We start from the raw sequence: 12,486 nt of genomic DNA on the forward strand, positions 1-12,486 counted from the left end.
CAAAACCGCAAGAACTCACCACGTCAAAGTGACGTGTACGCGATAAAGATGCATTAATATGCCGAACAAAACTGAATTTTCTTCGGAATAGCCGCAGGCTGCCCCGTCCCAAAAGGAATAGAAGATAGCTGCCGCCGATCGCTCAGATGCTGGCTACTCGCACCTGCCGGAGCGCATGGGTGTATTTGCGTATAATAAAACTTCTTGCGTGGCCGTGTAACGTTCTCGCGCACTTTCGGCACGTTTACCCCCTCATTCTGCCAACTCTTCTTTGCTGAGGGTCCGTTTTAGCGTCATTCTTGAGCTTCCGTTGCATGCCGCCGCAATTTTCGACCAGCCACCGCAAGCTAAGTAAGGGAAAGCCGACCAATCGTAGACGCCGGCACCACCCTCTTCATCCGGTTATCGACTTTCAGTGCAGTGGCTCGGCCCCATCGAATACCTTTCCACTTGTGCGTTCTCCTCGCCTCTTGTCAGCCAATTAGATCCTACAAGCCGCTCAGTGTAAGCAATATTATTCGTTTTTCAAGCAAACAAAAGTGACCTCCTATGAACGAGGAGAGCGTTTGATTGGTCTGTTCAGACAACCCTACGGGTGACCGCCCGGTGCTTGCGTTGGTGGTTACGCAAATTTGACGTCAGGAGATTGGAATAGAAACATATTGGAATAGTTTTACGTTATAGGGCCCAATGTCCCATTACAGTGACCACTTTACACTTTGATATGCTTCAACGCATTACACGCTTTTAAAGCGGCGAAGCCATCTTCATGAAACCAGTCATTGTGCAACGCATATTAGACTTTAGCCTCAGGCGCAGTTCTCAATGCGTGTCTCGATAGGAAGTGAACTGAATTAGGCCTACACTGCCTACAAACAAATGTCTTAGACTTAAATTTGACTTCGGCTCATAATGGCAATTATGGTTCGGCTGTGCTGCAGGATGCGTTCTATTTTTTTGTTATTTTTTTTGTTTGACGGTGATCTGGGGCGTTCTTTCGGAAGTTCTATGGCTGGGCCCGTGCAATCGGGATGGTCGGTTGAGATTCGGGAGTCTCCCCGGCGAATCGGGAGAGTTGGCAGGTATGCGCAAAAGGGCAAAAAAGAAAGCTCACAGGACGGTTACGAGTGACTCGTAACCGTCCTGTGAGCTTTCTTTTTTGCCCTTTTAATAATTTGCTATTCGATATAATTCTATAGCTGGCTTTCAATCGCGCCTATTCAATATTCTGTTTCTGTATGTATGACTTTTCATAAGCAAAGGCGTCATCGTCATCGTGAGCTTGTGAGTGCGTTTTACCCAGTCCTAGTAGATGTGGGGCGATTCTCCAACAGTGGTCGCCATATCTCCCGGCCTTCCTATTCGCAAAATGGGGCACTCACAGCAAACAAAGTGGCTGCGTGCGGTTGTGCGTTGCAGAGAAAGCGGGTGAACATAGCACCGACAAGGCATTGAGGTCAACTGGACACACGTGCTTACCGACACTCAAGAGATAACGAATGCGCACGTGTGAGCGAATGAAAAAAAACATCCTCTGCAGTGTGCTGCGTTCGCTGTTCCATCTCTGTCTAGACAAGGCCATACGCACAAGTAAACTACCATTTGCGTTGTATACAGGCTTGGGCGCATGAAGTGGAAGGCTTGCGACGGCCACCTACGACTGGGAAAAACTCTTCTTGCCCAACCTTGGCCGGTTGTATGGTGGCTTATCAAGCACCGGTTGAGCTAAGTACGGCAAGCTATATAGGTCGGGACGGTTGGCATCAGCATTACAACGTTACGACTGTCAGGGTGCCTGCGTTGTGCCTACTTACTGGCCAACGTAATCGCCTTACATGGCCCGCCATAAATTCCTGGATGGTTCCCCTCTGTCCGACGATTTGTCCCGTGAATCAAAAGAGCTTTTGGGTGGACTTGGACATTTCGATTGTTTTGACAGCCATTCAGTCCTGACGTGGGTGGAGGCTGGACACATCGCGACTACGTTGATTTATTAACGTTAAGGGCCCCGTGTCACATAAAATCGGGTGACGGCGTCTTTCGTTGGACTTCGTTTAGCGAAACGTCATTCCGAACCACAACCACGCAGGCCCTCCAGGTGGCGCAGAGGCGTTACTGAAATAATTGAATTCCTCAAAGTAAAATGCGTCAGAAAAATCGTAAAGTACAACCTAAACACAACCTGCAGACGTGATAGCGTCGGAATTGTAATTTGAATATACCATAAAACAAAACTCGGTTACGCGGAAACTCAAGCATAAGCCATTTTCCAGCGTTTCTACCATTCAGGGAGAGGTGCGCTGCGCTCGGTTCCTTGCAACAACACCATCCAGATAGCGGTCGCCTCCGCGCATCCGCGGCCCTCACAAGAGGCCGCGTTTCTATCAAAAGCTCGCCCGCACGCCTTCGTGCATAGCGTTCGCCGCCAGCGTTTGCCGGTAAACGTTACGGTTACATAAGCTGCAGTTGCCGGGAAACGTGAGAAGCAGTCAGGGATCCTTGAATGCTATCGCGTTCCACTCTTAAAGGTGAAGCTTAAATGTCCTCCAATTTCGATTAATTAATTTATGTTGGCCACGTGTGTGTTGACCAGCTAAGATTAAGTGGGTAGAAGCAAGATTGAGGAATAACATCGGTCTGACTCAACGCCACCTAGACTAGTAGTCTAGTGTTGCCTCACGTCGGCCGATAACCACGGTGCCTTCGTTGTGCCTTGCGTGGTCTGACATAAATATGCTTGGTCGGCTTCAACCTGCCCGGCGGTTTGCTCTGCAAAAGAAAGGGCTTTTCGGTAGACATCTACGTTTCGTTTGCGATAGACAGTCAGTTCAACAGCGGGCAAGCATGTCGCATCACAGATTTACTCTTTTTTTTCGCGGTTCATTTACCTGGGAATACCGGCGTGAGCTCCGTGGTTCGGCTGACACCGTGCGGAAATGAGGAACGCGCGTACGTTGTCCGTAAGTGTGGTAGGTACACATTCCTCTTGAACTGCCGCAGTTCTCCGGTGGCGCGACGTCACGAATCAAAGACGGTGATAGCAGGGTATTTAAATACTATTCACGAAGCTCGTGTTGTTATATGGGAAGTATAAATAGCAGCAAACATTTTGCTGACTAACTAAACATGCGTGGTGTCAGGCGTCCAAGCTATAGGACACAGGTGAACAGAGTTCACTCGACCACCGCGGGCACTCGCGCTCACAACGCTCGTGAGATGAAGAGTGACGGCAGCGGGGAGCGCGCGTTGTTACGTTTCGCCTACGACGCGCGGTATAGCCGGCGTGGATGCAACGGACGCCGGGGCTTCGTTCAAAGCGGCGGACATTTTGGCCCGTTCAGCGCCGCCGATACGCCTCCCCGCCAAGCGCGTCCAGGCGTGTTTTAGCGCCACGTGTCTTCGTGTGTGCGTGTGTGTGTGTGTGCCACGCTTGTCAAAGCGCAGCAGCCGGGGAGAGGAGCTCCCCAAGTGTAAAGCGAGGAGGTCTGATCGGCGCCGGCTCGGCGATGCGTCACTACACTCGTCTCAACATGTCTCTCAGCCTGTCCGGGCCCAGAGTCACGTGGTCTCATCCCGAGACGTTCCTTCTTGCCCTCAACTCCGAGAGTATAAGAGCAGCTGCCCCCGGACGCCGAGAGAGAGGCTCCGATTTCTTCTGTTGAGTAACGTGCACTCCCGTCTCTCCACTTCGGTCGACCTGACCGGCCGCTCTTTTGCGATGTTAGAATAAACAAGTTGTTCTGTTACCAGTTGACTCATGCTTTGCCGGGACCTTCGGATGCTTCCAGTGCCCCAGGCCGCCAGGCCAACGCTACCCTTGGGGCTTGCGACCCATTTGCAACAACGGGCGTCAGCACTGAGGTTCCAACAACTCGTGCCAGCGGTGCGATTACAACAGCGTGCTTGTCCCAAAGCGAACGTTCCGCGCTGCCGCTCCCTTTACCATTATTGCGCCGCCTTTCCGAAGCACGGCAGATCACGTGATATCCAACAATGTAGGCCCCTTTTCACGGCGATTCCATGGGGACGCCATGTTTGATCACGTGGTGACGCGTCCATTGCTTGCCTCAGCGGCCTCCGTTGCCTCTGTGTTTACAATGGCTGTGCACGATGCCGGTGCGCCTCAGCAAACCTCTGTGTCGGCAGATATCGTAGGCGGTGACTGGGTGGACAACGCCAAGCTTCGAACACAGCTTCAGAGGGCGTGTAAGCACTTTCGGAGCTTCCCGCTTATGAATTAATCAGGATCAGTGTGTTTTGCTGTTCGTTCTTTTTTAGACAAGCATATTGAAGTAGTGGCCTGCCATGTTGCTGAGTCAGTAAAGTTCCTCGCTGCGGTCACTATCTGTTTATTTTCTGCTTAATTACTCGCCGGTGTGCTCACTTGCAATATAATTGTTTTTGCTGCGTACGAGGGCTTGGAGTGTATGTTCAAATACATGTAAAACGCAGAAACGTTCTTCTGAGATAACCTTTGGAAAGATTTTAATGAAATTTATCGTATTTGAGAGAGAAAATTAAGTTCTAGTGACTGCTGGAAGCGGAATATTGATTTAGGGTCTGAAATTAAAAAAAAAAAAACATTTTCGAAAATACGAAAGTTTGAAAAAAATAGAAGCACGAAGTTTATAAGTTAATAGCTCTGCATCAAGAACAGATGTCGAGGCTCTGTAAACGGTCCCCATTAGATCATTCAAAGCAGACAAATTTGATATGTCATTTTATATCTTACGTGAATTTGTTACGTTGTGTACGAGGGTTCTGCGAAAGCTGTAGTATCATATTACTAATTTTTTTGAGATTCATGTGTACCATATCAGTTTTGTCCGCTTTAGGTGTACTATCAGATGCAAGTCACAGAATTGTGATATCATTTTTCATTGCTTAGCTATAGAGTTCTAAACTTTATAGTTTCGTTTCCTGAAAAATTTTGATTTTTGCAAATTTTTAATAAGAAGAATTCACGAACCAAATCACGAATTCAAAACCAACCGTCACTATATTTTAAGTTTTTTCTTTTAATTGCGACTAACCTCGTCAGATTTGGTGCAGTGGTTGCCGCGAAAAACGAGTTCTTCTTTTACATGTATTTAGATAGGAGCACCCGAGCTAAAGCTTTCTCTTATAGATACTAGGCGCAGAATGACCAGAAAGAGAGGGCCCCAGTCCGCAACAGCGCGCAATGTGCATAAGCACGGCGTATCGCCGTGAATACAGCAAAGTTCGATCCCAGCATCGGGCGAGTAATTTTTTGTTTTTGTTTGACATGTGAGCTATTCGGCGAGACAGCAGCAGCACCCAGCTTGCCAGCAGCCGCGGTTCGGGAAAGTTCGCAAGGAAAGCTTTATCTTTTAAAGAGAAATGTTTCGAAGGAACGCCGAAGGCCAATGTAGAGCCAAGCTTATAATGATATATTAGTGATCCAAAATGTCCAAATTAAGCGTCACTTTTACTGACGAACCTTACGCCAGTGAGTTCACGTTTTACAAACGTGAACCTATATTGATGCCGTCAGTAGTCACCCGCACGCTTAAGTTTGACGCATGCTGTTAGATTTGGAGATAACAGCTGCGGGCGTATCTGGCATATGCGTGCACCGTGTAGATAAAGCAGCACGCGCGCCAAGTGGTGCCGGTACGCAACTCCATGCCTCACCCACTTACCCTTCTAAATTTCTGCTTTCCGCATTCTCGCAAGCAAGTACTAGTGTGCAGTAGAAGTGACTAAACTGCACCTTCTTTGGTGTTGAATTGCGATGCTCGAGCTTCATCATCGGTCGTTTACTGATCTCCACAAATTGTAGCCGCAGTTATTCTCGACGGCGTATGACATTCGAGATGGTGAAGCCCCGCGCTTGTAGGTCACGATCAGCGGTGCTTGTTATCGAATGTTGTCTCTAAGGGATGTTTGCATGCAGTATTGCCTTGCTGACAACACAAAATTAACGCAATTTGTTGTATAAAAAATTTGTTCATTATACAGCGTTGCGGAAGTGAGGAAGTGCGGTGTCAAACGTATGGGTGTTTATATATATATATATATATATATATAACCTTTTGCCTATAGGCGTATACATCGTCATTGCAGATGAAGCACATTTGAGGAGATGAGCATCGCTTATGCAAAGCGTTGGACATATCGGGTATTTCAGAAACACTTAAAAAAAATTTTAATCTTGCCTGTGGCAGATACCACATTTCTGGTCCATGGGCTGGTCTACTCGAAGAGGCGGACATTACTAGCACTAAAAATTGAAGTGCATAATCGATAAATTAACAAAAATTCACGAATTAAGTTTTTGACTAATTACATTATGGCAATTACTGCAATTTACAAATTCTAGCAGGTGCGACTGCAAGACATATCCACTTCGAAATAATTGTGCGGGTGACGCCATTTACGAGATATGCGCCGTCAAACATGCGTTAAAAATGCACTGTGGTTCCACTCACTTTCTTAACAAAACGTCGTTTTATGCATTGGAGCACTAAAGCAACTGGAACGCCAATGCATTTCTCCGCAAGATTCCGGAATAAATATCTCGAAACTGGTGTCATCCTGAGAATTCGTTCCAAGGGCATCCGCCTCGTGAACGCCTAGGCTAGAATTTGTGCTTCAGTTAGTCTTTTGACTATAGAGGCTTTGATAAGCTCCTTGATTGGCTCAACTGCTATTTGAATGAGGGCAAATGAAATGTCTTCTTGGAAAATGTTATCAGCTGCGTGGGCTTTTGTTTAGCGCTGTAGCGTATAATGTGTTATTTCACAGCACAAATATACGTTTGCATTGTGTGTTCATGGTACAGGTCTTATGATTTGTTTTCGTATCATTATTATTTTATAGGTACAAGAGATGGCCAGAGATGGACTTACTGTCTGCGAAGCAACGGAGAAAGGAAGAGAGCTTTTAGGTAAGATTAGCATCGCGTAGACATTGCACACATTCAAGTGCACGCACTCTATCAATATTAGTGTTGTTTTAGTGTATGTACGTTATCAGTTTTCAATGTCCCCGCGCAAGCCTCGGGAAATGCCTTTGGTATGCGCACCCTGCATCAATTTAACACCGAATGCTTCCTTATGGCTGTCGTATTGACCTGGACTTAACGTTTTGAGTGATACTAAGTTGAGATCTGAGCGAAATTTCGCGCTAGAAAACTGACTTTTCAATTCTGCGCTTTGACAACTGGCCCCTACCATTCTGGTTGAGTTACGTGACTCAGCCGTGGAGTAACGACTGCATGCAGTATGTAACTGTGTGCAATGCTACAACGCACATTACTTCCTGGTGCTTCTGTGTGGGACTTGGAATAATATCCCGCAGTATGGAAGTTATTGACCACCAGTTCAATGATAAAAACTCGAAGAGGCAGGACGTGTTTTCTGACTTGGATATTTTCCAAATGGATAGAGGGAACGTTTAGCAAAAATTATCCAAAAGTAATACCGCGCTGCTCTATAATTCACGGGGCTAGTTTTGAGGTGTTGTGGGAGAGAAATATATTTGCAGCATGTAGATGTTATTTGAATACCAGCACAGTCGCACTAAGCTTATTTGGCATCATGTCGAAAATCTATAAACTGTATTGTATCATCAGCAATCCTGTCTTCCGCATAAATACCGAACTAAAGGAAATGTTTTAACGACAAAGATTTCAATACCAACGCGTAATTGTATTGTTACCAATATGACTGGATGGTGTCAGGATTGGGGGCTCAATCCCATCGCTCGTGATCCGTTGTCAAGATTGGAGTCGGGCATCAAGATTGGAGTCGGGTAGCTGGCCCACGCCGTCGTCCAACTTATCCACGCTGAGGACGTTGATGAAGGGAAGGACTGCTTCTCATCGAGAACGAGGAATATGGTTTATTTACAGTATTTACATGCAGTTCGTCAGTCTAGCATGACTGCGAGAGAAAGTACGTCAGTCTAACACGACTGCTTGAGAGAGCGTCTCAGCCCAACATGACTGCTTAAGAAAGTGTGTCGAGCATCCGCACAACAGCGGCTTATAAGCACTCGGTCCCCCCCTCTCTCACACACACACACACACGTGCACGGTCCGGAGCCGACGTCAGAGGGGCTTCGTAGAACTTGGAGCTGACCCGGGTAGCGCGCCCGAGTAGCCATTGTCCTGCGTCTTGGTCGGCGCGTGGGAAGGGGCCTTCGTCGACGTTCCCGCGGCAACTCCCCCACTCATAGCATAACAGGGCGGCGTTGGTGGGTTCGGTCACAATAGTTGGCCCGCCGAACGCATTCAGTCACAATGGCGACTTAGTGACGCCGTGGCTAGAGGTTTGCGGCGGCGCTCCAGGAAGCGTTGACGCCCGTTGTCGCAACTGGCTGGCAACACTTGCACCTCAGCTGGGCCGTTCTTAACAATGGCTAGGATTTACTTATTCTTGCTTAATATACAAGAATTTATGTCTCATGTTGTCCTTAACCTTTTTTTTTTTCGCAGGCAGAAACCAAGTCATGCCTGGTGTGCCAGAGCTGATTCCCGAAATGACTGTCGAAGCGACCTTCACTGATGGCACAAAGCTTGTGAGCAACTCCCTTGTTTTAGTCGATTCTCCGACACCAAGGGCAACAGCTGGCATATACAGCTCGCTCTTGCTGTACACGGCGCTGTTGAGCAGTGGGCTGTACGCAGCAGCATATGTAGCATTGAGCTACGTGAAGAATATCCGATGCTTATAAACCCATTATCAGAAATAAGTTAACAGCATAGCTTTTTAATAGTGCAGTTGCTGCACGGTTAAAGTGCTATGGAGAGAGTACGTTATGCAGTCGAACTTCGCTCTGGTTGATTCGATGTTTCGGTTATTATTTCGATCTCGACCGAAGATCTCGGCCGGCGCCCATGCAGTTCCGTGGGCCAAACTTTCATTATTTGTGTCCTGTAATTGGCCCTCGCCGGTTGATTACAACTTTGACTGGTCAGAACGCACCGTCTGCTGACCCCAATGGTGGCAGCACTGTCTTGACGGCACTAGGGGACAGTGAATGATACCACATATGCTCCCTATATATGCATATCATAAGAAGCTAACAAACAAAACACAAAGGACAGCAAAGGAAAAATTACGTGTACTCATTAATTGTACTAAAGAAATGATAAAGTAATGGAAATTAATCGGGATGAAAAGACAACTGGCCCTAAATGGGGCACGAACCAACGTCTTCGCATTACGCGTGCGATGCTCTTGCGAAAAAAAAAAAAAAAAAAAGAAACCTAACGCGGCTTCGTTTTTTCATCCGCTTTCTGGGATATTTATGTTTACTAGGAGTCTTAGCGCCACAACCTTGGAGTCTTAGCGCCACAACTCGTGGTCTTGACGGCGGATGTGGAACATCCTTTCGTGTGGCGGCCGTCACGTGTACGTGAACTTTTTGGGAGAAATCACGTGACGCCAGCGACAAAAAAGGATGTTCCACATCCGCGGTCAAGGCCGTGAGGTTTGGCGATGGCTAACACCCCCAGGCCTAGTTCTAGTACACTGTAGTTTTAGTAGATAAACATAAATATCACAGAGAGTGGACGGGAAAACGGAGCCGGGGTTGCTCGGTAAGAGCATCGCACGCGTGCGAAGACGGGGGTTCGCGCCCCACCTGCGGCCATTTTGTTTTTTCAATCACTTTCATTTCAGTTATCACTTCCCTAATACAATGAATGTGTACATTTAATTTTTCCTGTGCGTTCCTTGGTCTCTTTGTTTGTTGGCTTCCTATGATATTGATACATGCATATTGCGTGTTTCTTGTGGATGATGTACGCGGGTGCCCCGACGAAGACGATGAACGCTCCCTGGCTCTCGAGCTGTCGGCTGAACTGGCCAGCGCTACATTATCCTTTGTAAATATCCTTTGTAAATAGTATCCAGTTGTTAATCCTTCGTTCGCGTAACATTTTGGTGGAGGTGCTGGGTATCGATCCCAGTACCTCTCTAGCTAGCCGATAATCACCGTTCTTGGCCGGAGATATCGCGTGTTTGATGCATTCGCTAGAGTTACTGCACATATAGGGGCCGAGAAGAAAGGAAACAGGACCCGAATTTTATTATTGATATTGATACATGCATATTACGTGTTTCTTGTGGATAATGCAGCGCTGGCCAGTTCAGCCGACAGCTCGAGAGCCAGGGAGCATTCGTCGTCTTCGTCGGGCCACCCGCGCGAATCATCCACAAGAAACAAACACGCAATATGCATGTATCAATATCAATAGTAAAATTCGGGCCCTGTTTCCTTTCTTCTCGTCCCCTATATATGCATTAGCTCTATAGCGAATGCATCAAACACGTGATATTTCTGGCCAAGAACGGTGATTATTGGTTAGCCTTCGGAAGACGCCGGAGTGAAAACGGCAGCTAAGAGATGGGTATTCGTCCGGTTCTTACGTGCGCTTTCCCCCCGAAAGAACGTTTGTAAACTTCTTGCGTCGAATACGAAACCGAAACTGCGTTCACGGCGTTACCTGCCATCAGTGCCATCGCTATCGAAGTTGTCATCACAAGATGGCGGTAAAACAAGTTGTTGTGCAACGCCGACGACGCAGCACTTTCAGGCTTTTATCACGAAAGCTAATTCAACAGATAAGGTATTTTATATAACAAGCTATCGGCAACATAATCGCGTCACGTGTTTTCGGCGCTCCGGGCGCTGGCGTGCTTGGCAACTGAGCGCATTCGGCGGATTTGAAACCCGTCGGCGAACCGCTGACGTCGTGCAGCTGAACGTGCTCAGATTGAGGTTTTGGGGTGCTGAACATGAATAAGATCAAAAACAAGGCCGCCGGAAAATGTACAGTAATTGCAGTACCGTCGTGCTGACTAGCACGTTCGCGATTAAGTAGCAGGTCTCCGACTGTACAGATTTTCTTGAAGGCCATTGGAAAAAGAAAGCAGCAAATGATGAGTGATGTAGTTGCGCTGCTGAGCTCTGGGTTGTGCGTTCGAATCCCGGCCTCGGCAGCCGCATATCATTTGGTGCGAAATGCGAAAACGGTCGTGCACTTAGATTTAGGTAAAATTTAGTGCCTCATAATCAGATCTTGACATTGGCACGTAAAACCTTTTATTTATTTTAAGGCGAAAGCCTTTAGTGGCTCATAACCCCCCCCCCCCCCCTCCCCCGATGGTCCGGGAAACGCGGCGTGCGGTACAGAAAGCCATGTGAGCTCGCCTCGCGCAGACACGCGCTCGTGCCACTGCTCTCGCGTTCGTCGTCTTCTTCAACAACTGAATCAGAGAGGAAACGGGGATAGCCAATATTCTAATTGACATTAAGAGAAAGAAATTGAGCTGCGCAGGTAATGTAATGTGTAGGTTAGATAACCGGTGGACCATTAGGGTTACAGATTGGGTGCCAAGGGGAGGGAAGCGCAGTCAAGGACGGTAGAAGAAGGCTAGATGGGGTGATGAAATTAAGAAATTTGCGGGTGCTAGCTGGAATCGGCGCAGGACAGGGGTAATTGGAGATCGCAGGGAGAGGCCTTCGCCCTGTCATAGACATAAGATAGGCTGCTGCTGCTGCTGAGGATGAAGGTGGCGTCAATTAAGGCACTCAAACCCACGTCCTTTGGTGGAAGAAACCAATTAATAAGAAGTAACGCATTCGAATGAGAATGTCAAGTAATTGAATAAATGTCTCTTGACTGCGCAGGCTTTTGCCTTCACCCTGTTTGGCGTATGCTACAGTGACTGTATAGCATTTTGTATAAACGAATAAGTGATGTTGGTTTTTAGTGATCGCCTTGTTTTTTGTGATAGATATAGCCGACTGGTCTTCATTTTCATGGACGCAGATTGTGGCATCTGCTCAACACTTAACGTTTCCTGATGCTCCATATCTGCAACTGCAGCTTCCACCTTCTAGGGCACGGTCAGCCTTCTTTAGATGTAAAAATAATGGTTATGGCCATGATAATTTCACCATGCCCACTGACTCCTACAAAAAGTGACTGTTATCAAGATTACACATAGGTTTTGTGGGACTGAATGTTGTAATTATAACCTGCTACGAAAAAAATACAACTGTTTTGTTGTCAGCTGAATCACTTGATATCATATTTCTATCATATTTTTAGCCACTTTTTGTCAGAGTATGATGCCTGTCAACGACTTTTGGTAGCGTTGTGATACATAACGTGTAAAACCACTGTGGGCTATGAGGCAACCTGTAGTAAAAAAATCTAGGTTAATGTAGACCTTTAGTGCTCCCAGAAATCTCAGCTTTGCATTTTGATTTCATCAAAGCATGGCCGCTGTAGCACTGATTTGGCAAAATGCATTGCCATCTTTTATTGGGGTGAATATAGTAGCATACTTCTTGTTTACCTCTGCACAACAGCTAGTCAATTTGAGCACACAAATTTGAGGGATTGAAAGAGCATTGAAACAGTGTCGTCAAAGTGCGACCTGCTCGAATACAGAGCCAAGTTCTGCTCGCAGACTCTACTGATCTACTAGGTCAATGCACAATATG

General features: G+C 47.0%; 1 protein-coding gene across 7 annotated transcripts in view; it reads left to right on the forward strand.

The window, feature by feature from the left end:
- The window catches only part of LOC126518526 (urease subunit alpha-like), a 145,056-nt gene that overhangs the window by 34,645 nt on the left and 97,925 nt on the right, over positions 1-12,486 (forward strand). For all 7 annotated transcript variants that reach the window (XR_008610014.2, XM_055065217.2, XM_050168319.3 and 4 more), the window contains 2 exons: positions 6,844-6,910; positions 8,462-8,544. Coding sequence is in view for 6 of the 7 variants with exons in the window: in XM_055065217.2 (XP_054921192.2) it covers positions 6,844-6,910; positions 8,462-8,544 (150 nt within the window). In the remaining variant the exon portion in view is untranslated. The remainder of the gene's footprint in view (positions 1-6,843; positions 6,911-8,461; positions 8,545-12,486) is intronic.

The sequence above is a fragment of the Dermacentor andersoni genome, chromosome 3 (assembly GCF_023375885.2).
Source record: "Dermacentor andersoni chromosome 3, qqDerAnde1_hic_scaffold, whole genome shotgun sequence".
Lineage (NCBI taxonomy): Eukaryota > Metazoa > Arthropoda > Arachnida > Ixodida > Ixodidae > Dermacentor > Dermacentor andersoni.